Genomic DNA, 27,892 nt, shown 5'->3' with positions numbered 1-27,892 from the left:
CTTTTTTCACTCTATTTTTGTTCCTTTCCCTTATTATGAGCTTTTTTTCCTTATTTTTTAAATTTTTTCTCTATTTTCTGTTTTTTTACTTTCTGTTTTATTCTTCTTCTTTTCTCCTTTTTTCTTTTCCCTTCTTTTATTTCTATTATTTTTTTTGCTTTCACTTTTTTCTTTTCTTTTTACAATTTCATTGTAAAAGGTTAGGCCCAAAAAAATTGAGAAGGAAAATTTGCGATTAGGTTACTTTGAGTCTTTGTAGTTTGCATTCTTCTTTGTGCTTTTTTAGCTCTCATTTTCGGTTACATTACACAATGCAGTCATAATAGTGGTCAAATATTACACACTGTCCCTTTAAGCTGACTTATTCTTGCATAAATAAAAAGCTCTCTTCCTGTATTCGTCTATCAACTTCCGGTTCGCATCGATAATAATTTCAAAAGAGGTCCAAACATGTCGTCGACGTCGCGAGCTTTGGACGCGTCGAAGCGGGTTTTGGTGGTGGGTGCCGGGCTAACTGCAAGTGTTTTTGCTTGCCTGCTCCGGAGGAAGCTCAAGGACCAAAAACTTCATATTGTCGTCTGGGATAAAGCTCGTGGAACTGGTGAGAACTTGCCACCTCCGTAACAACTAGGACATGTCCTTGGCCTCCCTTCTATTATTTTTTTCCTCTTAAAGGGACAGTATGTCATATTTTGTCTAGGGGGTATCCAACCTTTTCTTGCTGAGAGCTACTTTTTGTCGATAATTTGCGCAAATACCATACAGTTTGTTGTGCATTTTTAAAAATAACAATTTATACTGTTACTACTATGTCTTTACTATGTTATTACGAGGCTAATCATGGGAAATAGATTTATCCAGGACCGTCCAGTGAATCCAACTGTGTAAGATATTTACTCCAAAACACACGATAATGCTGACAGGTGAAAAAATCCGCCTAAAAGAATTCCCGCATCATTGGACAATCCATGTTGTAATCAGTTCATTTCGGTCCATAACTCCCCTTTTAAAATCAACAGAATTGTGAGATGATTCCCTATAAGGCCGTTAACCTCTGACCTTGTGACTAACATAATTATCGGCCATTTGCAAGCTTTTTTCATGGCCCTATGAGGGCCTGTATTAATTTAAAAGAACAAAAAAAAACGGCATGACCTACTTCGGCTCTGACTGTCTTTAGCCAGTAGTAACCATATCAAGTGATGATTGACACATTGGTTATCCAATAAAAAGAAGGACAAACAGATATACACTGTATTCAAATTAGTCCCCAAAGAATGTGTGTAATGCCATTCGTGAGTCTTTTTTTAAGTACCATCATACTTCGCAAGTGTGCACAATCACTAATTGAGTTACAGAAAGAGAAGTCAAACATCCACAATACTTTCAAAATGTCTAAAAAAAAAAAAGTAAAATATACAGTTGCAAAGATTTTACTGCTGTAGACTGGTTGTCTCCAGATGGCCACTCTTGGAAACGCCTAGACATACCAATAGAAACATGTGTAAAATACAATGTTTAGTTTTCCAGATTGTGATCAAATTTGTCAATGAACCAGGTAAGGTGTCAAGCTATTCACTCACCTGTTTTCCAGCTAAGATATCCATGCTACACTTATCTCGCCCCACTATTTGAGAACCACTGGTCTTATTTAACTGTCGATTCTATAGGGGCCAAGCTGCGGATGAACCTTGGATATTTGCAATGTTAATGTGGTCTATAAAAGGGCCCAAGCATGCAAATAAGTTGTTTTTAGGCTTGCTCTTGAATGTGCGTGTGTTACAGGTGGACGGATGTCGACGTCCCGCTCTCCCGACCCATCTTCACACTCTGCTGACCTTGGAGCTCAATACGTCTCGGCCACGCGAGAGTATGCCCGTGCTCACCAAAGGTAAGATAAGCCTGCTACATCAAACGCAAGATAGAGCCACATCACGAGTTATAACATAGTGCTAACAAGAGTCCTAACATCTTTACATGTATTTCCAATACGACTGCACGATTTAGGAGGATAAATTGGGAGTTTTCAGGCCTTTATTGCAATTTTGATGTAGCATACCGTGAAGCTTGCAAACTTCGCTTTTATTTTATAGTGCAGTTAAAACTTGCTTCTAATTGCCCGTCACCGTTAAAACCCAAACTCTGACAATTCTGGTTGGCTAAACATTCCATCTCTCAAACAACAAAGGGGAAAAACGCAAAAATGGAACTATATATCCTTGGGAAAAAATGCAGTGTCTCGCAATTACACCATCGCACTATGTCACGTCGCATTATTGATTCGATTTCTGTTAATCGTGCAGGCCTAGTTCCCAAATTCTAAAAGACGTAAAATATGAGAAAATAGTACCCTTTTTTCCAATAAAATCCCCGTATATTTAATCGGTATATTCCAATTATTTTCTGAGATAATGTATTTTGAAGACAGTCTGTCTCGTTTTTGACTTCCTGAGCTCTAATGACATGTGAATAACATAGGCAACCAGCAGGCCAATCACCATCTTGGTTTACGTGTTAATTAGTCAAAGACGTTAGGAGTGTTTGAAGTTTTGGTAGTTTTTGTGGAGAATGCTGAGGCGTTGCGTCGCAGGTGGATGCAATAATAGCCCAATAAAGGCCAAGCAGCCAAAAAGAGCCTTACTGGCAAAAATAAAAACAGAAAGCTAACCTGGAGCGATCAAAGAGAGGCGGCCACAGCCTTGGTGGAAAAATGCAAGGCTGGCTGACCGAAAATATGCAGTGTGTAGCCAGGCTAACCAGGAACCAACAACGAAAAATGGCTAGGGTGACAAACGCAAACCCAGGAATAAACCAATGGAGACGGCAGGCTAGCCAGCTGCAAACGGGGGCTAACCGGGAGCACACAAAACAGAAAGCCTTCAGCAGCCCCGATGCTAACGGTGAGTTAGCCGGACAATATTATACCAAGTGCCTCACACGCGGCGAAAAGCGCAAGCAAAAATCCTTAATCTTCTACCCAAAAAGGACGCGAAGAGAAAGAAGTTTTGCACGCTGTAACGGCAGCAGGTAAACTTACCTCACGAAGCTTTTGGATGCTTGAGCACGCCACTCGGACAAACAGTCACACGGCCCCCAGCGGCGGGGTAATCAATGTTCTAATTCCTCCAAGCAGAAAAGAGCAGTATGCAATCGCTGTTCACTACAATTGCTGATTGTTTCGGAGCTGCCTCGTGTGTTGTGTTAACGGTTTTCGCCATTTTGAAAGTGTTTCTTCAATGACGTCACAGCTCCAGGGAAAAAAAGAGCTAGATGGGTCAACTTTGAAATTCAATCTCTTTAGTCCACTGCCGTGTAGAATATTCTGCAACATATCTGCATAATTCTGGGGAGGAACACCTCTTGTACTGTGCCTCCATTTGGTCTTTTTGAATACATTTAAATCCCCCAAACACCTGTTACCAACTGCGCACGACGACACTTATTTTCATGTCGGCATTGAAAAAAACGGCTCGCTGCTCTTTTCCTCAACACAAACGCTCTAAATAGAAAACACCGCGGTGATGCCCTTCAAAAGAAATTGGTCCAGATAAAAATATTCATATAATACATAAAAGTAGCAAAATAGGAGGTCTGATACTTAATACTTAATTCAATATTTAAAACATTCCTTTAATCCTCGAGGAACGATGATAAGTGAATGCAATTTGGTCTGTTATCACAGCACCTGCCAGTGACAAATACAAAGAAAGACGCAATATGGCACTATTCTCTACAGTTTGGTTGCCCTGGCACTGTCGTTTAGAAATATAGGGCTTCACGAAGCCTTCATTAGCATTTTCTTCCGGCATAGTAGTAAATATTTGCTAGTCTTTGTAATCTCCATCTTGAATGGTCACATGATCCAAAAACGGGACGTAAACAGTAGAGCTGAAATAGGCCTCAGCTGCTGCGGGGGCATGGCGCCATTGACGTTTTGCAACTAAGGGCGACAACGCCAAATTCCCCACGCGGTTGGCACCATGTGTGCGCCAGGCTTCGTAAAAGCCTATCTAAAAATGCTCAATTTTCTTCCGAACTTTTGATAGCTTCTATTCAGAGCTTCTGACGGCAGGCGTATTGCGACCACTGGACTGTGCTGTGGAGGGTCTGCGTCTCAGAGATGGCAGTACGGACTACGTGGCACCCCTCGGCATGGGTAGTGTGGTCAAGCACTTCCTGCGTGAGTCAGGTAACCGCTTCAGTCAGTTTGTGTCGCCCTAGATTTTGTTTGTGTGTTTTGTAAGCGAAATTAAGGTGCCGGCCCAGCCACATTCCTGTCTTATCCATCATTCCGAAATCTGGCCTTACTGCATTTGGTACAATTCCTCTTGAAGAGGTCAATAAATCATTTTTACCCATTCAAGCTAAACGGGTAAAAACGGGAAGCCGATTTTTGCCATTCTTATTCATTTTTGAACGCCTACTGAAAATGTAGTTCTCTAGCTATATTGGTGTAGGACATATCAAAAGAAAGCTTGAACCCCCATATTTCATTAGGAAAAAATGTGTGTTTATAGCTTTTACCATTGTTTAGTAAACAGCAGTTGAACATTGCTGAATCTCTTAAAAATATTTGTTTCCAAGAAAACTTGTGGGAAAAACGGCTTTCTGAAAAAAATGATGCATTTCAAGCAGAACTTTCACTTCGGTGTTTTTTTTTTTAATTTGTGATGCCTCCAATGCTTTAAACAATGCCTACCATTATAAACACAAGGGCACTTTGCTTGCAAAATAAGTTGATTCCAAGAACATTGAACTGATGCATAAACGATGCATGAACTTTTCAGCACTTGATGTTTTTTTCCGGTGAATTGACGACACGATCTCATTCACCATGATGGTCGCGTGACCTCGGGCGACTGTATTCGTGCAGACGTGCATGTAACAACCAGACGATGAAAATTGGAATTCCTCATCTTTTTTTCAAAAGGAAAAAGCTCTGTTTAAGAGTTAGCTGCCGATTTATGATACTCACCACTACTTCACTATGGCCATTTGGGGCTGCCTGCACGCACTCATTTGCAGTATATAGGAAGTGGGCCAGGGGACTTGATGTGTGGAAAAAGCCACTCCTGCCCTTTAATGGTGGTTTACTATGCTGAAACCATTCCCAGAAGCTGAGGAACAGCAACCAACGTTTTAGAATTGTTTTTTAATAAAACAACAAAAACATTTTTATGTTTTGGCAATAAGGGAAAATGCTTTTACAAATGTTTTTCTACGTATGGCATTAAATGAGTTAAGTAAACTTGTCAGCATGTTTTAGCATTTCATAGGTAAATCCAGCCCAAGGGAACTATGAATGCAGTACGCAAACTGGAAATTTGGGGGAAGCATCTATTGTAAATTGAGGCTGCTTGAGAAATGAAAAGGATCTGATCAGGGTTAGTCGTCTGATTAGAATACTAACCCGACAAAGGAAAAAGGGGCAAACAAGAATCAGCCATTTGTAACAGTTGATTTAATCATTACATACAATTCTGAGGGTAGATGTTTTGATATCATTGATCGTTTTGACAGATAACCAGACCTAAAGCATACCTTTGTTACATTTCTGTCCTTACTGTCTTCTGGAATTCTGTGGGAAAGAGAAAACAGGGGCAGGAGGCGATATTGAAATTTGCAAAGTTCTCTACAAAATAATATTCCGTAATGTGTTCCAGGAGCTGATTTGTTACTGGAGCATCACGTGACTGGCCTGTATCGGCGTGGTGCATCTTGGGAAGTCCGCTGCAAGCAAGGTGCCAACCACAACTTTGACTCAGTGCTGCTGACCATCCCCGTCCCGCAAATTCTGCAACTTGAAGGTGACCTGAAAGACGGTAAGCTTTGATTGTTTTGAGGTTAGTGTCTGATGAGGCTAAATCAGATCTACAAGTCAAGTCACATTAAATCGTATACACCTAAAGCCGTTTTCAGCTCTACTGCAGGTTGTTTACATCACGTGTTTTCTTATCATGTTTCATTCAAGATGGACACTATGAAAGAGATTACAAAAACAAGCACAGATTTACTACTGCATCAAAATAAAATGTAAATGAGATCTGGGTGGCGGAAAATGTGAGCCCAATATTTCTAGACGACGGCGACCAACGTGTGAAGGAGAATAGTACCAGATTGCAACGCAGATGTGTCTGTTGCAATGACAGACCAAATTGCATTCGCTTGTCATCGTTCCTAGGGGAATAAAAAACTCTTGCAACTAGACAATGACGCAGATTATGGGGAAAGAGAACCGAAGCATTATTTAAAAGATAACTTCCCCTACCCTTCAATCCGAACTTACCGGTGAGCAGCGCCGAACTCTTGAATGAAAAACATCACTGCAAGACTTCAACTGGGAGGTCGCTGGTTCGCGCCTCGACCGAGACATACCTAATTGGTATAATGGCGGCGCCCTCTGGCTGCGGCTGCATCGACTCGCTACAACGGGTCAGGTGTATCGACATTTCGTTCTGTGTACATTGTTACAAAGAATGACAATACAAAGGAAATTATTATTATTATTATTATTATTATTATTGAAAGTAGATCAATTTGAGAAAAATGGAGGCCTTTTGCACAACTTCTACTTAATGTCTAAACACCTCAACTTTTATTTATTTTTTTATCTATTTTTTTGTTTCTTTCGTTTGTTATGGGAATGAAAATTGTATATTTTTTGTGTTATTGTATGGTAAGCGACTCAACTCTATTGAAATATGTGCAAAAAATAAAAAGTTCTAAAAGAAAAAAAGGTAAACGACAAAAATGTATTTTAACGTTTTGACTCTTAGGGAGGGCACGGAAGCTGAGTGGTTAGCACGTCCGCGGGACAGTGCTGAGGTCTTAGGTTTGAATCCAGCTTCCAGCCTTCCTGTGCGGAGTTTGCATGTTCTCGCTGTGCCTGCGTGGATTTCCTCCGGGAACTCCGGTGTCCTCCCACATTCACAAAAACATCCATTTCAGGTTGATTGGCCGGTCCAAATTGTCCCTAGGTGTGAATGAGCGAGTGAGTTGTCCGTCTCTGTGACTGGCACCTCCACTGCTCCATGCCCTTACAAATCTTCATATTTTCCCTTACAAAATACAAAATAATCTTCCACCATATTATTTTTCAAACGTGTTTATTTATGTAGTTTAACATGTTATATTGTACATGTGTTTCGTTATAGATAGATAGATAGATAGATAGATACTTTATTCATCCCCGAAGGGAAATTCACTTTTCCAGCAGCATCCCTAAGCTGAGAACAATCGAAAATAACTGATAACAATCGAAAATAACACGGGAGCTGCTGGAGTGGCTGCCATTCGTGACGGCGCCGGAGAAACGATTCAATTTGAATCATGTACAAACAAACAAACAATTGAATCATGTACAAGAAACGATTCAATCTGAATCATATCATATATATTGTTAATTAACATTTTGTTGTGAGATACTAAGTTGCTCGACATGAATGAGGTTTATTATAAAAAAAGTTCAAAAATTAATCAGCTTGGACGTTCACTGTAGAAGGAAAAAAATACATACAAATATGATTAAGTAGAATTTTCTTATTCAATTATTAATTCATTTTCTGCATTAAATTATTGTTGGTAATATGCTGATTAAAGGGATAACCACAAACCTGTCTTTTTCCATTTTCTCCTTTTATACTTCCTTTTTTCCTTAACTTCTTTATACAACATAATAGTTCGTAATATAATGCATCAAAGCAAGTGAGCCGTTTGAGAGCCGGCTCTCTAAAAAGAGACGGACTTCCTTTCACTACACAACTACCACGGAATGATGCATGATGGGAAATCACCAGGCGGCAGACGCATGCGCACAGTAGCATCAAACTGCTCGCTTCGTTTGCAACGAAAAAAACGATACCAAGATAGAGGCCACCGCGGCAAACTCGTTTGGCTTGATTGATTTGCCGTTTCGTGATAGTCGGTGTATACCGGATGGTACCCATAATTGACAAATTTGCTTTTTTCCGTACAGATTTTCTTGTATGTCGTACATGTCTTAAAATGCATAATAAATGTACTTTGTACGGCAAAAACGTACAGGTTGACAGGTATGCGATTACACTATTGTAATGTATGACTTTTTGGGGCTTGTGCTGCCAGTCATATCCGCCCAGCAGAGGGAGCTCTTGAACAACGTGTCCTATTCGTCACGTTTTGCACTGGGGCTCTTCTTCCCTCCCGGGACCGACATGGGCGTGCCCTGGGCCGTCCGCTACTTCAACAACTATAATGGACAGGAAAATCCCAAAATCATCTGCTATGCCTCCGTGGACTCTCGCAAACGTGGTGCAGGTGATGATCAAGACATACACATTACACACACAATATGTTAATCAAGTTGTTCACTGTGTCCAGAAGGAGACGTTAGCCGTGGACCATCCTTAGTGGTCCACACTGGCGTCCCTTTCGGTCTTCAACACCTGGAGAGGGACACTCAGGAAGTGCAGCCAATCATCATGGAGGAATTAAAGAGGCTTCTCCCTACGCTGCCGCAACCGAACAGTATCAAATGCCACAAATGGAGGTATTCGCAGGTGAGTCTTTCACTAGGAGTAGGCGATACTTGGAATTTTGCTATCCATCCGATCCAAGTAAATACATGATAGTAACGACCGATACAATACTTTTTGGATGGAAATGCCGTAAACATAGAATAATTGAACTTTCCCCCCTTGAATTACTTCCTTATTAGAATAAACACGGCACATTGCAATTCTAGGCACTATGTTTTTTTGACTTAAATAACCATGTATTTAATATAAAGAATACATATAATTATTTCTATTCAGAACAAAAGCCAAGAGAGTCAAATCCAAAAAAAGCAGCAATGTAATGAAAATACAGGTATTGCATAACAATATCCATGAAACAGCTAAAATATATTTCATTGTGCAATATTTTAAAAATAAATCCAATACGAAGCAGGGCTGCAACAACAAATCGATAAAATCAATTAAACTTGATTATGTGTTGTTAATGTCACAGATTCGTTGTGTCGCGCGATTCAAGTGCCACTCAGCACGTTACTTCAATGCAAATAAGAGTGATTTTAATATTGTTATGTAGAGGGGACACCCCTTTCATACAGCAGAGGGCGACTCGAGACCATTTGTATTTTAAAATAATAAAGTGTTTTTTAATTACAGGGGTATAGCATACACCTGTATGTATTTATCGTTATTGTTATGCTATTCGACAAACACTTGGCTTTTTGATTGTTTTATATTATAGAATATTCTGTGGTTTTATGCACAATTGTTTTATTCGTCTGAAACTTCAATATCTAAAAGGAGAGGAGATATTATTATTTTTTAAATTTGATTCATCAAAAAAAAAAAATCAAACGATCAATTGATTATTCAAATAAGTTTAGTTGCAGCCCTGGTAAAGGTAAGATCAGGCCTAAAAAGTCCAGCCCGACCTGACCCCCCGGGTATAAAACCCCAAACCACTTTCAAGCCGAAGTGGGCGCACTGCCAAAGTTTTACTCCAGTAAAAGTACTGTTACCTTAGAATAATATTACTCTAGTTGAAGAAAAAGTAGTCATCCAAATAGTTACTTGAATTAAACTATGTGCATTCTATTTTTATTTTATTATTATTCAGCCAGTATAAACCATCAACATGATATCTACCGGAAGTCATTTTGTCACGCGAAGCTATCGACGTGACTCGTCGCCTTCGATCGGCGCCGGGTTTTTAGACCCAACTGCTGTGTTGGGAGTCATTAGGTGACCAAACCCCCCAATTCCAACCCTTAATGCCGAGTGCCAAGCAGGGAGGCAATGGGTACCAATGTTGTAAGTCTTAGGTATGACTCTGCCGAGGCTTGAACCAGCATCCTCCTAGTCTCTGAGCGGGCGCCCTACCATCTAGGCTACCGAGCTGTGCAGATCCTCCACAAAAACAAGCTTGTTGTCCTCTATTTTTATGCGTTTATGTCAATTTATGGTGTTGCCTTCGTACCAGACAATTTTACCACACAAATGATACCTGGCCTTTTCTGTAGTTAAAAAAAAATACACACACACAAATACTTCCTGTTTGCCTGTCAGTTTTTCTTAGACATCGATATGGCCTGCTTTTCTGCAGCAGGCCAGATAGCAAGATTTGCTAAAAGTGGTTGGAGAAAGGAAATCAAATGTCAATCAGAAGCCAAGCCTTTCATAATGAGCGTTTGTTTGTGGGTCAGGTGGCAAGCGCGGTGGCGGGCTGCCCTGGTCACATGACGTTGTCGGAAAGCCCCCTGCTGGTTTGCGCCGGCGACGCTTTCACGCACTCAAATTTCGACGGTTGTCTGGAGTCCGCACTGAGCGCGCTCCGTGCCTTCGGTGAAGTCATGTAACAGGAAGTGGAACTGGACACCTTTACAGACGTCGACTTTGTGAGTTGAACAGTGTTCCTGGAGCGCAATTTGATATCTCTGTAACAAGTACTGTGACTTGTTATTAATAAAAATGTGTTACTTAATTTGCTACTCATTAAAAACAGTTCACAAATTTCACCGAGTAGAGTAGAGCCCTTTGCTACAAATACATCCCGCCCCCTTTCCAGCTACAGATTTTGTCAAAAAGAAGGAACCTCAAAAGACTCACGATTCACCCCAGGACACGCATTTCTCAGATAAATGGACTACCTGAGCCACCTGATAGACTGAAGGACACCCGGTTCCCCTGGTCCGTGATGAACTGAATCACACCTGTCAACCCAGGCTTTTTCGCCATGCCCACTGATGGACAGCTTCAAAAAGTGCACACTAAACTTGTACGTGTATGCTCCCGGACAACGATGTATCCGGTTCTAGGAGATAACATGCTGCTACAGACTTATAATAAAGATTTAAATCAACATGTATGTGTTTGTAATTAAACACTTGTTGATTTGTCTTTGTGTGCTTATTTTTTATTTATGTCTGAGTATTTTATGGCGTGTTTGATGAAATAGGCCCCTTTTAGCATCTAAAAAATATTTTATTAAAGCTTCCAATACCTTGGGAGGTTTGTTTTCTCCATTTTCTTTAGTTTGATCAATAATTCTTTGTGAAAATCATGAACTGGGAATTGATAAACCATGAAATAAAATAATATACTGGGCTTTTTCTTTCAAAACAAAATTATTGAGACTGATCCAATGTATTGAGAATTTGAAACGGAAAAATGAATTTTTGTGGTGGACCACTGGCGTCCTATGTGGGATATTCTGAATAACTGCAAATTACAAAATTCATGCCCACAAAGCCTACCTTGTCCATTCTAAATTCAAGCAGAAACCCTTATCGATACCTGATCCCCACTCAGGACAGATAAACGAACCCGTAGTCCGCCGGCATCGCACCGGTTATCACGTAGTCTACATGAAGTTGGAAGGTTCATATGGCCCTACAAAGTACTACTCGATACAGTTACGGCGGCACTGTCATCAGTAAAGTATACAATAATTTCTGCCTACTGATAGTCTCCCTCCCATACATACTTGCATCTAAGCTGTATTTACGAGTACTCTGTGATGAGTGCTGTAATGTGGTACTACTTTGTGCGTTACGTTATTCTGCTTCTCTATAAATGTGGATTATCGATAACAGTGTCCCCTGATTTTTGAGCACTATTGATGCACTTATGTTGTCACGTACACTCATTGATCCAGTAGAGGAATCTCTGAAGGCTCCAAATATACAACTGAATAAAGTTATGATGGGACTGACTCATGTGGGGTAAGAAGATGCTGAATTTCTCCTCATGTAGATATTCTCCCTACAATATATACTCGCAGCTTAGACGTATTTACATTAAAATAAATACTCAAGTCATGGGATCAGCATAAATGCACAAGTTTGGTTGTGTGCTTGGGGGCGGGGAGTAGCCATGGTTTATACAAAAACATCAAACTAACAGGAAATCAATGGGGCAAACTTTAGCACCAAATTTACGGTAGAAGTGTGCGGGATAGGGTCTTTTCTAATTCGTCAAAATATCTTTGCAATACACCACGCATGGAGAAAAAAAAAGTAAGAAGATCTTAGTGGTTTGAAGACCAGAGGCAAAATGGATATGGTGTGTCTATGCGAAGTGTTCGTTTTCAGGCTACACAAGAAACATGGAGGCTTCACCACATCCATAGGTTGGTGTACATGTAGTGTTCTATTTCTTTTATGATGGGGCTATTTTTAAGCAGTTTTAGGTGGTCGGCTTAAATGTGATTCTCTATTTTTCTTGTAATTACACACTTTTTGATTTGTCTTTGTGTGCTTATTTATGATCTATGTCTGAGTATTTGTGATTGATTCTATACTTTTCAGAGTAACCTACTACTTTTGGGTGACAGTAATCTCCAGAGTAATGGAATTACTTTAATAACTATTGACTTGTTTTCAGTAATGTGCTCAACACTGGTGTTGAATGTTGTCAATAACAAAGGATATGGCTTCCTTTGATTAGATTTGAGGAAATATCAGTAGGAACCAAATAGGCGGAACTAATGTGCCTGCGTTAGCTGACTGGGAACATTAAGGGCAACGCACATGTTTAGATGCCGACGAGCTTGGATAAGTGTTTAAAGCGGAATTTCTGTGGTAGGATTTTTGTAGTATTAAGTAACATTTCCATAGTATTTTGGTAATAGTTTTTTTTTTACATTTCCGTATTATAGTATTGATGTGGTATTTGTGTTGTGCATTGGTAATTTTGCTCTTCAATTAGTATTTTTGATGTATTTCCGTATTTTTTGTTGTATTTAGGTAATGGTATTTCCTTCCAAAAATGTTGCTGTGGTCGTAGGAATATTGAAATATTTTAATGGGAGCATTTCTGTAAAAGTATTTTAGTACTTCTTTCTGTATTACAGCATTAACTGTAGTGTTTTTGTTGTATTTTCTTAAATTTAGTTTTTAAAAAAAAAAAATCAATTTTTTAAAGCACAACTTTAGTTTTTCAGTATTTGGTGTATTTTTGTAATATTTATTTATCATAGCATTACTCCTGTAGTATTTCTTAATAAAAATTACATATTTCAAATTTATGTATATGTATATAGTCCATTTTTAAACACAAACTTGTCATGTAGAATTTCTGTAGTGGTATATTCACACACAAAAGGACAATGTGGACAATTATGGCAATAAAAAATGTACTTTATTTACTACTATGTATAGTGTCATTATACTCTGACCATTTTCGTTCGGACGGCCCGATAAAAAAGCCTGCTGAGCAAGTATGTGGCCCGCGGGCTGTAGTTTGCTTATCCTCTGTGTTACAGAACAGTCGAAAGCAACACACCGTATACTTTATAAATATTTGATTTTATTCATTTGACAGTATGATGCTTTTGTAAAACAAAGACACCGACAGAAAGCGACGACGCTGCACTCGGACACGTTTTCACGATCTAACCTGAGATCATCTCTACTCCTCGTTTCAAGTTCTGTCCCAGCTCCGAGCATTCATGAGAACGATCTGGAGTCTCTTAGGGGAAGGCCATTTAGTGGAAGGAATGATTTATTCACAATCACCGGGAAGGTTTTTTTTTTTCTCTCAACAGCCTGAGAAAATCCACAACAAGGTCCCGGGAACAGGAGGACTTTGCCGGTTTCCCCGACCGATAGTCCCGACAGTTCCCTTACATGTCGGTGATTCGGTCCCTGTCGTCGTCGAAGGTCTCGTTTTCGGGGTCCGAGTCGGTCGTGTCCGAGTAGCGGTAGTGATCGGGTTCGTTATCGCTAATGTCCGGCGTCACTGACGCGCTGTTAGCCTCGTAGCCAGCGCCATTGCCGCCGCTTTCCTCAGCAGTCTTCGTGAAGAACAGTTTGACCTGAAGGGGGCAGTATAACATATTAGGAGTACCTAAAACGTAGGCGGGAAAGCCGGTCCTTGACTGCCGCATATTTGTCCTGTTCTGTGTCTACTACAATACTTCTACAGAAATACTACATATTAACTACAAACCTAAATATGATATTTAATGCTTAAAAACCTAATTAATGATTTTGCTTTTGTTCTGTAAGGGAAAATACTACAGAAATGTTGCACTACAAAAGTACAACAGTAATACTATAATACTGATTCTACTACAGAAATAGGACAAAAATACAAATACAGTAATACTATAATACTGATACTTCTGCAGAAATAGGACAGAATACAACTACAACAATACTGATACTACTACAGAAATAGAACAAAAATACAACTACAGTAATACTATAATATTGATACTGCTGCAGAAATAGGAAGAAATACAACTACAATAATACTACAACACGGATACTACTACAGAAATAGGACAAAAATACAACTACAGTTATACTATAATACTGATACTGCTACAGAAATAGGACATAATACAACTACAGTAATACTATAATACTGCAGAAATAGGACAGAATAAAACTACAATAATACTGATAATACTACATAAATAGGACAAAAATACAACTGCAGAAATAGGACAGAATAAAACTACAATATACTAATAATACTACAGATATAGGAAAAAAAAATACAACTACAGCAATACTATAATACTGATACTGCTGCAAAAATAGGACCGAATACAACTACAGTAATACTATAATACCGCTACAGAAATAGGGTAAAATACAACTACAATATAACAATAAGACTGATACTACGACAGAAATAGGACAAAAATACAATTACACTAATACTATAATACTGATACTGCTGCAGAAATAGGGTAGACTACAACTACAATAACACTATAATACTGATACTACTGCAGAAATAGGACAAAATACAACTACAGAAATGCTACAAAATATTACTACAGAAATACAACAAAAATACAAGTACTGTTTTACTATAATAAATCTACTAGAAAATTACAACTACAGTAATACGACAAATGTAGAAGTTAGGCTGAAATTTTGCTCGTTTGTAGGTGACTAAATAGTTATTTTCCACCCTCATGTTGACAACTACAGGCCTCTCTAATCTTTCCAAGTAACAGAACTTGCGTATATGGCATTTGACTTAATACTTATTTGAACCACTGTATGGATTATATGAATAATGTTGGTTAAAAAACTTCGACTAATTTGACAGGTAGCACCTAAGTTGAAAAAGAGAAACCTCGAAAAACATGCAGAACATGCGACCCTTGAATACAGGGTTGTCCAACCAAGGTAGTTATTGACCAGTGGAAAATGAAAGAGCACTGAGTAACATTTTCAGTGGAGAAACAAACCTTAAAGTTAGGTGAGAAGTTCCTATTAGCTTTATCCTTGTTAGCTTTATCCAAGTCGTTCTTCATCAAAGTCACAACCAAAAAGTCGTTGTCACAACTTTCCTGGTTCTGCGGAATGCCATCGGATAAGGCGTCCCGCAAGGTTTGGCCGTTCTCCATTTTTAGCGTTTCCTCGTCAGGCCCCGGAATGAAGAAGGTGTTGAGCCAGAAGTGGAACATTTTGTCCTGTGACAAAAGAAAACAACATTTCCTTGAGCGGTCCACTCGAAATTGCACCTATCGTAAATTCTAGGCAACCAATCGCTACTTTTTGTTGCCGTAAATTCCAGACTACAGAGTGCACCTGATTGTAAGCCGCACGTGCAGATTTGTGAAAGAAAATCGACTAAACAGCCATAAAAATGCAACTCATTCACGTCCATTTCTTTCATTTGCAAAAAATCAGCGGGGAAATGTCTATTACCGAAAAGTAACACATTCTGCTGCGATTAAGACACTTACTCGTTTGCAGACTGTGTCTGAAGCCATCAATTTAAACTAGTGCAGCACTAGATATTGTCATTAACATATGCGCAAGAGTGCGACAAAAAAAATTCTCACAACAAAACTCAATACTAATAGTACTGTAATGACTAAAATACAGAAGCCAGTACAATCACAGTGGCATGCAGAGCCATGCGACTGATCCTAAGCTCTCTCATCCCTTGCGAACATGAAAAAGTGAGAGAGGAGAGCAAGTATTGCTACCACTACATTTAAAAAAAAATATACGTAAATGCTTGGAAAATCTTCCTAATAAGTAGCAGTGTCTGAAATAACGTCTGCCCGGACACCCGGGGCCTGCATCTTTTACTTCGGGCGTACAACTTAAAAAACGTCTCTGCCTGGGTGGCTGACGACTTTTTCAAGAAAGGAAATAAACAAAATCTTTCGTTTTTATTTTTTCCAAATCAAATGTTTGTTTTATTCCGATTTTGAAATCTTCGTTCGGTTTGGAAATTTCATAATTTCGGTTCGTTTGGCAATTTGCATACTCTGCAGCCAATGAAAAGCCTGCATCGAATGACTTCGTGCTACCAGACATTCCCGAGCCCTATAAGGTTGTGCATTTGCATATTATTTTCCAAAGTAGACGCAGAGAGAACACAAAAAAAATGGATAAGTGGTTAGGAATCAAGCCAAAACAGCCCCAGAAGAAAGATTTGAAAGAAGCAAACAAAATTGATGACGCTACAAAACGTAAACGTACTCTAAAAGCATCGTGGAAAGAGGAGTTCACGTGGCTTGTAGCAGACGACGCAACGCAAACATTGCACGAATGAAGATGAGTAAAAACAGGTACATACAGATGGCAGATGGAAAACAGCGATGTCATATACATGCAATGAATGTTATAAGTAGATTTATAGATTTACTTAAATTTAAAGTGTTCTGTTGTATATTCTGATAATCAATCCTTAACACTTTGCAACATTTTTTTTTGCGATTAGTTGTCTTATTGCATTTCAAGTTGTGAAAAATGGGGCAGGCAGATACTGCAAGTAGTATCGACTGATCGAATATCTTAGTTTGGTATCAGGCGACTAATTATCAGTGATTTTTATCCTATCGGGCCAAAAACTGATGTTATTAGGCTGTTATCAGTCCGATAATTATCATGTGCCCCTCCTGAGTAACTAGTGTCAGCATGGAAAAATATTTTTATGCAGAAGTAGCAACACTTGGTATGATCTTTTTATGTGCGCACGAGATGGGAGACTTTAGGATCAGTTGCATGGCTCTGCATGCCAGGCTGTTCTAATTTTACAGGCTTCTAAATTTTACAATACCTTTCAGTTTGGTTTTGAGTATGTGTTTGTTGCACTCCTGTGTATATGTTTATGCAAATTAAGTTTGACTGCTGCGACACTATCGCGACCATCTGCCACGCGAAAAAAAAAAAAGAGAATAAGGTGTATCGTATTGTAAGCTGAAGTGTTTAAAATGTGTTTAATAAGTAGCAGCTTGTACAACAGAAATTGTGGTACAATTTTAACACTGCGGCTTAATATGAGGGGAAGTTCATTCTCTTTCTTTTTTTATCGTGGCAGCACCAACGAAAACCGTGAGCTGCTATTTTCCACAAAGCAAGCACTAATATAAAAAAATGTGGTGACGTCTGGAAACGTTAATGATGCCCTTCTAGAGAAATCAGTCCATGTTTTTGCCAAAGATTTTCATATAAGACATAACAGAAGCAAGACAGGAGGAGGAGGAGAGTTTTGAGAGGACTTAATACAATATTTACAACATAATCACTATACTTAAATTTTTTTCACCCACAAATCAAGTCCTCAATTTCTTCATCCAAATGGAACAGCAGTGGAAGGTATTAAAAAAAACAGTTCTGTTCTCTTTCCGCATCATCAGCGTCATTGTCTCGTCGTTGAAGTTTCCTTTAATCCTCGAGGAACGATAACAAGCGAATGCAGTCTGATCTGTCAGCGCGGCAACCACCGGTGACAACAACACTATTCTCCACAGTATGGTTTCCACGGCTGACATTTAACACAACGCAGCCCTAATTCTGTTTTTTTTTTTTTTAAATATATGGTCGTCTTTGTAATCGCCATCTTGAGTGGCCACATGATCTGAAAATATGCGACGTAAGAAACTCAGAGCAAAACTGAAAACGGCCACCTTTGGCGTTCTCCAACCAGAGGGGTTGATGCTAAAATTGTTTGTCAGACTTAAAATTGATGTAGAGTTTATTCCTAAGATTGTTGAAGCCAGCGGCTTAAAATCCAGTGTGCTTCGTACAAAGACGAAATAAAGTTGCGTTCCTAAAAAAGCATAATGGCCCGGTTTCACCAGGCATTCGACTTAAACGAGGTTGTTGGGGCCGTTGTTTGTTGAAAAAGCCCCAGTAAACTACTAGAGCGCCAAATAATAGTATGACCGCATGTAGCTCCCGAGCCGCTTGCACGAAAACAGATGTTTACTGATTTTTTTTTGTTATTTATTGGGGGTTCCTTGACCCCACACCTGGGTAAAGACACTCCCAGTGGTCTAAAGTACTACCGTGTAAATTTTTGCCAAAATTGGATTGACCGTTTTGAAGTCTTTGAGCCGCAATTGAACACATATGCCCGGACGCACACAATTTGGGATTTATGAAGTGGTTTGGATTAGATTTAAAATTGATGATTATGGATTAATATTTATATTAAGATTTAGATAGATATAGAGAGATCCCGTTGGATAAGTTAGATGGATGGATTTGGATAAAATAGACGGATTTAGGTTATACATAAAAACGAGACAGATTTGGATGTAGTGGATGGATTTAGCTGGATTTAGATTAGATAGATAGATGGATTTAGATTATAGATTTAGCTGGATTTAGAGTAAACATACAGACAGACAAATTTGGATGGAATGGATGGATTTAGATTAGATAGATGGATTTAGATTATAGATTTAGCTGGATTTAGAGTAAACATACAGCCAAATTTGGATGGAACGGATGGATTTAGCTGGATTTAGATAAAATAGATGGATTTAGATTATAGATATAGCTGGATTTAGAGTATAGATACAGACAGACAAATTTGGATGGAATGGATGGATTTAGATGAGATAGATGGATTTAGATTATAGATTCAGCTGGATTTAGAGTAAACATACACACAGACAAATTTGGATGGAATGGATGGATTTAGATGGATTCAGATTAAATAGATTTAGATTAGATAGATGGATGGATTTAGATTCAATGAATAGGTTTAGATTAGATTGATTGATACATTTCGATTAAATTGATCGATGGATTTAGATAGATGAACAGATTTAGATTTGAACATGCGGCATTTATTTAGGTGTGCTCTGTTGTCCGGATTTGACAGTATTTGGTGGTGTGTGGCCACATTCCCAAGTCTCTTCACCTTCTTCATCATCTTGTTCTGCTTGTTGAAGAACTCCACTTTGATGTCACCGCACACGGGAAGCGGCTGAGGGAGCTCGAAGATCATCAGCTTATCTTGTCGCCGCGTTTGCGCCGGGTTGGATGTGTGGATCTTTACCTTCAGCTGGTAGATAACGAACAGGGGATCTACACAGGAGATGGCATCCAGATCAACTACAAGAACAGGGCTTGTTTGCCAATGCCAATTGGCGAGTTTACTTACTGCAGGTTCCCCCGGTGAACATGGGAACGGTTTCGAAGAGCATCTTGTGCAGGAGCAGAGCCACGGGCGAGTAGGCCAGCCGGCTCCTCAGCAGCGTGTTGTAGTAAGATACGTAACGGCGCTGGCTCGGGATAGTTACGCCCTAAACATAGAAGACATAACCAAGTCTCAAGATGGTTCTGAGGTCTAAGATGAGTAGGAAGGCACTCCCAAATTTGATTGGAGAATAGGTGGCAACTCGTTATTGATGCGCAATAACATTTTTTTGCAACGGATAAAGCTTGCTTCTAAAGACCAGTTATGTCTTTCTAACTGCATTCCATAATGCAGAGGTGTCAAACATGCGGCCTGCCATGTGTTTTAACCCGGCCCGCGAGACAACGCCAAGAGAAGCGCACGAGAAACTCAAGCTGCAAGTTTTAAATGTGTCCACTTTATGTAGCCGAAGCCAGGCCAGCATGGACAGATGACTAGGGCATTGTGCAAAAAAAAAAATCACCGTGCTGTTGGTGCATATTGCCTCGAGAGCGTTGTACCTTGCACATCAAGCGTTACACGTCATTACAAGACGAAACATGAACATGAATTCAAGGATGAGTCTAACAAGGCAGAGACATTAAAATGCGCTGTGTCGAGGTACGGCAATCAAACACGGTTCCTAAAAACCTTTGTCACTGCTAAAAACACAACTGAAGCAAGCTATTACGTTGCTCATTGCATGGCAAAGCACGGAAACCCATTTACTGATGGCAATTATATTAAAGAAGCGTGTGTGCAATTCAAGTTTTGAGATTTTCTGCAATAAGATTTCATTGATGAATAGTATGGTAGCTTTCCATTGCACTTGTTTTTTGATTGTAGTTCATTGTTGATGAAGAATGGTTGATTCTTGTGGTAAAAAAAATAAGTCATGGATGTCTACAGGCCTTTCCACATGTTGCTCACATTCATTTTTAAGTTTTTTGATGAACAAGAATAGAGGAAGATAAATTGGTCGGTTATACGATTTTAATGTCTATGCATGTTGTATATTTGGACTGATGAAAAATTACAGCTCTGTTGGATAGAAAAAATTGTTGTGCGAGTCATTAATCTTAGTGTGGCACACTGATTTACAAGGACATTTGAAAGTAGCACTCAACACTGAAAAGGTTGCTGACCCCTAATGTAGACTAAGAAAACTGCATTTACTTTCCAGAGGCTCACACAACATAAAATGTTGAAAAGGCCATATTGGACTACAACAAGACAAAAAAAATGTCTGGAGCCGCAAAAACCCACTGGTGAACTATACTTCAGCACCTGTACGTGAGCTACTCGGGTGTTCTTAGGGGGCTATCTGTTGCCTGTGGGCACCACACTGGAGACCCCTGCGGTAACGTATGAGGTAAGGGGTGAAACTACAAAATAGATGAGGCCTACCTTCTTGTCCCGTGTGCGGACTTCGCCGTAAAAGTCGAGCGCCTCCTGAGCCTCTCGGAATTTGCCCCGGTGGAGCAGGTAGGCGCAGATCATGACTCCTGTGCGGCCTTTGCCCGCCTTGCAATGGATTGCGGCCACGTGCTGCTCGTCACGGCTCAACCACGCATCCAGGTCCTCACAAAACGGCTTGATCAGCTCCAGTTGTGGCGGGTTGTGGTCCTCAAAGGGGTACTCGGCCACTTAAGGGAGTGATGTTAATGTTAGATTTTGATTACCAATAGCTTTAAAAGAATCGAATAGCCTTGGAAATATAGTGGGCATACTCAGAGCGCCCCTGAATTTTCACCTGGGCCCACTATATTGTCTGTAACTAATTAAATGGGGCAAATTTGGAATCATCCAGATTAGAGTAATTCTTTGCTGCTTCCAGCATCGAATGGTCTTTATTGTCATTGATATCAACAATCGTGCATTGTGTTCTGCAGCAAATTCTAACACTTAGGCTGGTTGTGATGGGTGGGCGCTAAATTCTGTGTGCGGGACAGTGATTAGCTGGTGTATGCTGTCAGTCAAACACGAGTCAATGGGCGCACAAGTCAATGTGGTCACCAAAACAAAACTGAAAAGCATGGTGACAGCTAAGTTTTAGCGGCTCGTTGCACTGAAAATAAATTGCATGTGCAAAAGTTTGCCGACGACACTGCGATCGTGGGATGTATCAGAGACGGGCAGGAGGAGGAGTACAGGAAATTGATTCAGGACTTTGTCCGATGGAGCGACGCAAACCACCTGCACCTAAACACCACCAAGACCAGAGAGATGGTGGTGGACTTCAGGAGAACCAGAACTCACCCGGTTCCTGTAACCATCAAGGGAGAATGTGTAGAATTTGTCCAGACCTACAAATACCTGGGTGTGCAGCTGGACAACAAACTGGACTGGTCTGCCAACACAGAAGCTCTATGTAGGAAAGGGCAAAGCCGACTTTACTTCCTCAGAAGGCTGGCCTCCTTCAACATCTGCAAAAAGCTCCTGAAAATATTCTACGAGACAGTAGTGGCAAGCGCCCTCTTCTATGCGGCAGCGTGTTGGGGAGGCAGCGTCAAGAAGAAGGATGCCTCTCGTCTCAATAAACTGGCTAGGAAAGCGAGCTCTGTTGTGGGCAAAGAGCTGGACAGCCTAACAACAGTAGCTGAGAGACGAGCACTGAAAAAGCTGAGGTCAATCATGGACAATCCATCGCATCCACTACACAGCATTATCTCCAGACAGAAGAGCAGTTTCAGCGACAGACTGCTGTCACTGTCTTGTACTACGGACAGACTGAAGAGATCTTTTCTTCCTCATGCCATGAGGCTCTTTAACTCCACCCGGCAGAGTAAAGGCCCACATTAAACCACACCACCTACATTGGATATTACCGAATCATACTGCAATATGTATTCTGTGTAGCACTATTTAGTTACTCTATATAACACGCTACAGTGGGCATTTGCACGTCACACTGGGTATTTGTATATTGTATTCTTTTGGCTTTATTATTGTACTGTTCTCAGCTCAGGGATGCTGCTGGAAATGTGAATTTCCCTTCGGGGATGAATAAAGTATCTATCTATCTATCTATCTAAATTAATCAAATAAAAAGGACTCTGAGGATAGTCAGAAGAGCGCAAAGAAATGATAATCACCAGTGGGTGCTCCGTTGATTATTATTAGGTGTCAAAGTGACTGAGGCAGTGTCGGGAGAGAAAGCAATATTGATGCTGCAGGTCCGGCCTACTGCGTAAAATTTCTCACAAGCCACAAATTAATTATTCATGAAATGGATGACCTGGAGCTACAACTCGGGGAAAATCACTAAATTCTGGACGGTTGTATTTTAATCATTGCAAAGAGCTTGCTTAATTGGAGGCTACCCGATTCTAGCATGTAGCTAGCCAGCCACTCTCTAAATCGCTTTCTGACACTGAAAGGAGAGGCGCTGCAATTTTGTTAGAGACCATTATATCAACTGCAACTCTGTGCTCTACGTTTTTTTGTAAATCAATAGTTGTTATTTTAAATAGTCGTATACTCTCAGTCGCTAAGGACGTCATCTTAAAGTAAGTTTAACAATTAGGGGCTTTTATGAATGGTGCAATGCTACTGTGCAGATTTTCACCTTTCGTGGGGGGATTTGGTCCTCATAAACCGCGATAACTGAGGGATTACTGTCCAGTAGATCCTGAACTACAGACAACAGATAACCTAAAGCAGCATATCCAAATTTAAGAACTAATTTCAATTCTGTCTTATACACGCTGCCTCGGATTTTAAGCCGCACACCTGACGCCAACTGCGTGAGGGATTTACCGCTGAAGTCCTTGGCTGCAGAACACCAACGGCACAGTCCCCTTGCAAACCTGAAGCCGTTAGCAGCTCAACTTTAAGTTGTTTAAGTCATGTGTTTTTGGATTTAGGGCCGTTCAAAATGTAAACTACCAGAGGGTTTACGAAAAATAGTACATATTTACTGCTAGGCCAAAAAAAAAAAGCCAACCAGGGGTGCGTTGTTTAAAATGTGAGTCCTAGACTTCTAGCCGGCAGCGCCAGGACAACCATGGAGAATGGAGCTCGACTGCAACAAACAACTGTGGCGAGACAGCAAACCACGAAGATTATATGAACTGAAAAATCTGAAGTGATAACTGCTTTGTATTAACATTAACTGTGATGATTAAAACTGCATGGATATATAGACTAATATTTCAGCAATACTATTTTGTATAATTTACAATATTGTGAACTGAAAAATCTTAAGTGATAACTGCTTTGTATTACCAATTAACTGTGATGATTAAAACCGATGAAAATATAGATTTATATAATTATTTCAGCAATATTATTTTGTATAATGTACAATATTGTTGTGAACTGAAAAATCTTCAAGTGGTAACTAATTTGTATTACCAATAAACTGTGATGATTAAAGCTGAATGAATATATAGATTTATAATATATATTTGTCGCCGATTTACAATTTCAACCTCGATAACACTAAATTTTGGAGACCCATAGATCTCTGTAGGGACCCATAGAGTTTTGAGCATGTGAGTCCCCGGGACCCATCACTTTTCAGAGGTAAAATGAACACTGATTTTAAGCACCCATACGATCCCAGATTTATTTATTTTTTTACAAACAGGGAGCGGGGGTTTTAGGGTGGTGGCTGATATACCAAGGCATTACAGTATTTTTCTGCTCTTGAGATTTTTTTTTAGAATTTACCTGTACTACTGCCACAAACGACAATTAATTTAGACAACATTACAGACTCTCGATGGGTCAGAAAAAAACTCCAGAAATACTGAGGTAGTCTAATACATGCCAATGCATCATTTAATAAAGTGTTTGAAAGTATCACTAACTATGTAACAATCAGGTGAGCTATTAAGACAGCATCTTACCTTGACAGTTGAATTTGGACGTATCATAATGTCGCTCTGCACACCTGTAAAACACACACACTAAAGTCTCGTCATCGTGTGTTGCAGGACGCATGCATTGCATGTGCATTATTCATCTTACAGGTTGTAGATCTTGTAGTGGCTCTTGTGCTTTGCATCTAAAAACCTGCGGCACGTAAAGTAGCAGCAAAAATAAGCGACAGTTTGGGGATAGGGAAAAAAAAGGAAAGCGAAGCGACCCTCACCGAACGACATCGTCAATATTGTTCCTGTAGACTCCCTCCAAACGCTCAGCGGGGAAGCCCATAGCGATGATGTTGGGGTAAATGTCTGCAAGGGCTTGTTAAGTATACAACTTTTCTAGTAACTGACAGTTGGCCACCAAGAAGCTCTGGGTGCAATAATTAGTTGACGCTGTCGACAAACATCCCCAGACGCGCTTTTTTTCCAACTAGGAGAGGCATTTTACAAAATTATAATGTCTGCTCAGTGTCGCACATGCGTAATGGTGTCTGTTTCTAGAGGTAACAAAGAAAAGACAGCATCAAAATCAAGTATGCGTAAGAAATGAGAGATAAAACTATAACGATCATGATTGTCGTATATTTTTGCCACGATAAACAATAAAAATGTTCGACAACAGTTGACTATTGAAACTGTAATTATCACCCATTATCACCGGGGTAAATGGGGATGCTAGTGCAATGAAAACATAAATTCAGACTAAAAGACTAGCTAGGACCAGCCAATCATTTCGTAGGACAATCGGTAGAGCCACAGTGGCTCCACACAGTGTGAAAGCAAAGGGCTACAACACGCGTTGAACACAGTCAAAATGAGCGATAAAGAGACAAAGGATAACAGCCAGCATACCCTTAAAAGTATGCTGAGTCGTAGACCAGAGAGGCCCCTCATTATTACTTGTTTGAAGGTATTTTGGCACCTTAAAGTCTGACAAAAGAAAAGAGCGGCAATATGCACTGTAAACGTTCCAACCAAGACAGGCAACACAATAAACTTATTCCACCGTTTAAATCAGTGTTGCCCGCTAAAATACGCTGAAGGAAAAACAATCTAGCCCCAAACGAGTGCTGGCGGATGTTCAACAAAGACTGGGGCCCTATGAAAAAAACTTTCCACAAGTGAGCCAGCTAGTAAGGTGCTACCTGTGTATTCCTGCAACCAAGGACTCCCTCTGAGAAGGTATTCACATGTTTAATGTTCCTCATGATTGTGAAATTCTGTGTATTAGTTTTTTCCCATGCAACTTTGTTCTGACATTCAAGATTGGTTAAAGCAGCATCGGACTTTGTCAACATTTACTCAGGGGCAGATTCAAATTAAAATGTGTACAGAAAAAAGACGCAATGATTAGCAATATCATCTTTTCAGAAATGTTTTATCGTGATGACAATTTTTGTCATATCAGCCAGGCCTAAATACGCGTAGCAAAACTTATAAAGTTGGGGGCATTATGGCCTGAATACAAGGTGTGACCTTACTCGGGCAATTCACGGTTGAAAACCCTTCAATATGGCAGATTTGAAACAATTTTGCCAAGGAGCGAGGGGCAAAATTCCTCCATAGCGTTGTAAAAGGCTCTTTTACAATTAATGTAAACGTTTGATATCTGGCAGCACGGCGACACAGTGGTTAGCGCGTGTGCGGCACAGTTCTGATGTCATGAGATCGAACCTCCTGTGTGGAGTTTGCATGTTCTCCCCCTTCCTGGCGTGAGTTTCCTCCGGGCACCCCGGTTTCCTCCCACATTCCAAAAACATGCATGTCAGGTTAATTGGCCAGTCTGAATTGTCCCTAGGTGTGAATGAGCGAGCAAGTTGTCTGTCTCCGTGTGCCCTGCGACTGGCTGGCAACCAGTTTAGGGTGTCCCCTACCCACTGCCCGAAGATAGCTTGGACGGGCTCCGACACTTCCACGACCCTACTGAGGATAAGCGGTGGAGATAATGGATGGTTTGATAGTTGTTATTGCTGCCAAATGTGGCCAAACCTGCTATTTGGGTAAAAGTTTTTCACATAGGGACAGATAGTTTGATTTTCTGGGGGGAGCCTTAATAAGTGGAATCAACATTTATAAACCACGTTTAGAATTTTCTTGGATTGTCTTGTGTGATATTAGAATTAGTTTAATGATCTGTAACCCTTTTGTAAGTAATAAATACGCAGAATGGGAAGAATAGTTATTCACAGCACCTTAGCTCTCAGTTTGAAAACAGTTGAAGACCCTCGCTTTACATGAAGGAATAATTACATATATTTTACACACAGTTTCACCTATAAGTGACGTCAGGCCCTTTGAGGACATTCATTTCGCTGATGTGGCCCTCGGTGAGAATGAGTTTGACACCTCTTAGATAAAAAGACGACTGCAGATGTTAGCTTAAGATATTGGCAACAAAACACCACAGCTTGCTTTAGCCAGGTAGCATCTTGTCCAAAAAGGATACAAGTAAGGTCCAGGTCGAAGCCATCCTCCTGGTATCGCCTTTTCTTCCTGCTAACGATTTCTTTGATAAGCGCTGCCATGACGACGGAGGATAAGAGGGGGGAAGGACGAGGGTTGGCTGCGGGCAACCGCAAGCCCAGCGGCCGCGTAGCGAACGTCGCAAAGCGGCCGAACGAAGCAACTTTCGTCCGGAGAAGTCACAAGTAACCCGTCAGCCCGGGTGTCGTGGCTCCAAATTGATTCTCCACCGCCGGGAAGGAGTCCGGGGCTCCGGCCTGCACGAGCTCGAAGCCTGGCCCTCCAGTTTCTTCCTCCGTCCTTCTTCTCAAGTCCCAAACATTCGAGAATGGAAAAGGAAGCGAATGTTTGCGACTCCTGTTTTGTAAGCCGTAATATTTGAAGAAATTTCAGGCGTCTACATAGGAAAGAAGACAGCACGCTAAACGCTACAAGAGCGGGCAAAGACCGAGAGGAGGTGGCGGTGGTAATGCAAAGGTACTTCCTTTAGCGTGACTTTCACAATAAAGTTCTCGGCGCTCCTTCTCTTTCTGTCTCTTTCTCTCTTTCCCTCACATTATTTTTTTCTCTCCTTTTCTTTACCTCCATCCCCTTTCTCTCTTTCTTTCTGTCCATCCATTTCTCTCAATCACTTTCCCTCTCGTTCCATCACGTTTCTCTCTCTCTTTTGCCCTTTCTCTAGCTCTTTCTTTCAATCTCGTTCTCACCCTTTCCCTAAATATAGTTCTCCTTATCTCTCTTACTATCGCTCTTATTCTTCATTTCTCTCCCTCACTCTCTCCTTCTCTCTCTCTCTTTATCCCTCTCTATATTGCTCTCTTTCTCTCTCCATCTCTCTCTCTCTCTCTCTCTCTCTGTCTCTCTCACTTTTCTCTTCCTCGCTTCCCCTCTCTCTCTTTCTCACTCTTTTTATCTCTTTATCTCTTTCTGTCTCTTTCTCTTAGCATATTCCCCCATCTCGCTTTCTCCTCCTCTCTTTCCCGATATATCATTGTCACCCTCTTTCTCTTTCTCTCTCCCTCTATCTGACTTTCTCATACTCTATGTCACTTTCTCTCTCTCCTTTCTTTCTCTCTTTCTCTCTTTCCTATTCGGGTTTTCTCTCTTTCCCTCTGTATTTCTCTTTAGCACCCTCTCTCTCCCTCTTGCTTTCTCCTCCTCTCTTTCTCTCTC

The 27,892-nt window shown here is 40.4% G+C and overlaps 3 protein-coding genes across 6 annotated transcripts in view; 2 read left to right on the top strand and 1 right to left on the bottom strand.

Annotated features, from left to right (window-relative positions):
• Positions 1-412: 412 nt before the first annotated feature.
• Positions 413-10,889, top strand: rnls (renalase, FAD-dependent amine oxidase). Of its 3 annotated transcripts, XM_088324103.1 has the most exons (8): positions 413-601; positions 1,786-1,891; positions 4,047-4,189; positions 5,664-5,822; positions 8,104-8,295; positions 8,359-8,537; positions 10,196-10,387; positions 10,558-10,889. In XM_088324103.1, exons 1-7 carry the CDS (start codon positions 451-453, stop codon positions 10,346-10,348), a joined length of 1,083 nt encoding a protein of 360 aa, XP_088180229.1. In that variant the 5' UTR covers positions 413-450; the 3' UTR covers positions 10,349-10,387; positions 10,558-10,889. The 3 variants fall into 3 exon arrangements, with proteins under 3 accessions (XP_088180229.1, XP_088180230.1, XP_088180228.1); XM_088324104.1 differs by having other exon boundaries at positions 8,362-8,537; positions 10,196-10,889; XM_088324102.1 differs by having other exon boundaries at positions 10,196-10,889.
• A 2,389-nt stretch (positions 10,890-13,278) lies between these two features.
• ptenb (phosphatase and tensin homolog B) lies at positions 13,279-27,202 on the bottom strand. 2 transcript variants are annotated; one of them, XM_088324072.1, is made up of 9 exons: positions 26,703-27,202; positions 24,481-24,565; positions 24,357-24,401; positions 24,236-24,279; positions 20,790-21,028; positions 19,368-19,509; positions 19,125-19,291; positions 15,202-15,426; positions 13,279-13,806 (listed from the first exon to the last, which is right to left on the bottom strand). In XM_088324072.1, the coding sequence occupies exons 1-9, from the start codon at positions 26,779-26,781 to the stop codon at positions 13,615-13,617; spliced, it is 1,218 nt and encodes a 405-aa protein (XP_088180198.1). In that variant the 5' UTR covers positions 26,782-27,202; the 3' UTR covers positions 13,279-13,614. The 2 variants fall into 2 exon arrangements, with proteins under 2 accessions (XP_088180198.1, XP_088180199.1); XM_088324073.1 differs by having other exon boundaries at positions 24,236-24,295; positions 26,703-26,764.
• The window catches only part of atad1b (ATPase family AAA domain containing 1b), a 23,550-nt gene continuing 22,456 nt past the window's right edge, over positions 26,799-27,892 (top strand). The window contains exon 1 of the mRNA XM_088324075.1: positions 26,799-27,196. The gene's annotated coding sequence lies outside the window, so the exon portion shown is untranslated. The remainder of the gene's footprint in view (positions 27,197-27,892) is intronic.

The sequence above is a fragment of the Urocampus carinirostris genome, chromosome 19 (genome assembly GCF_059441175.1).
Source record: "Urocampus carinirostris isolate Australia breed hairy pipefish chromosome 19, RoL_Ucar_1.0, whole genome shotgun sequence".
Classification (NCBI taxonomy): Eukaryota; Metazoa; Chordata; class Actinopteri; order Syngnathiformes; family Syngnathidae; genus Urocampus; species Urocampus carinirostris.
The sequence above is the reverse complement of the archived record's forward strand: the minus strand, read 5'-3'. Positions and strand labels throughout refer to the sequence as shown.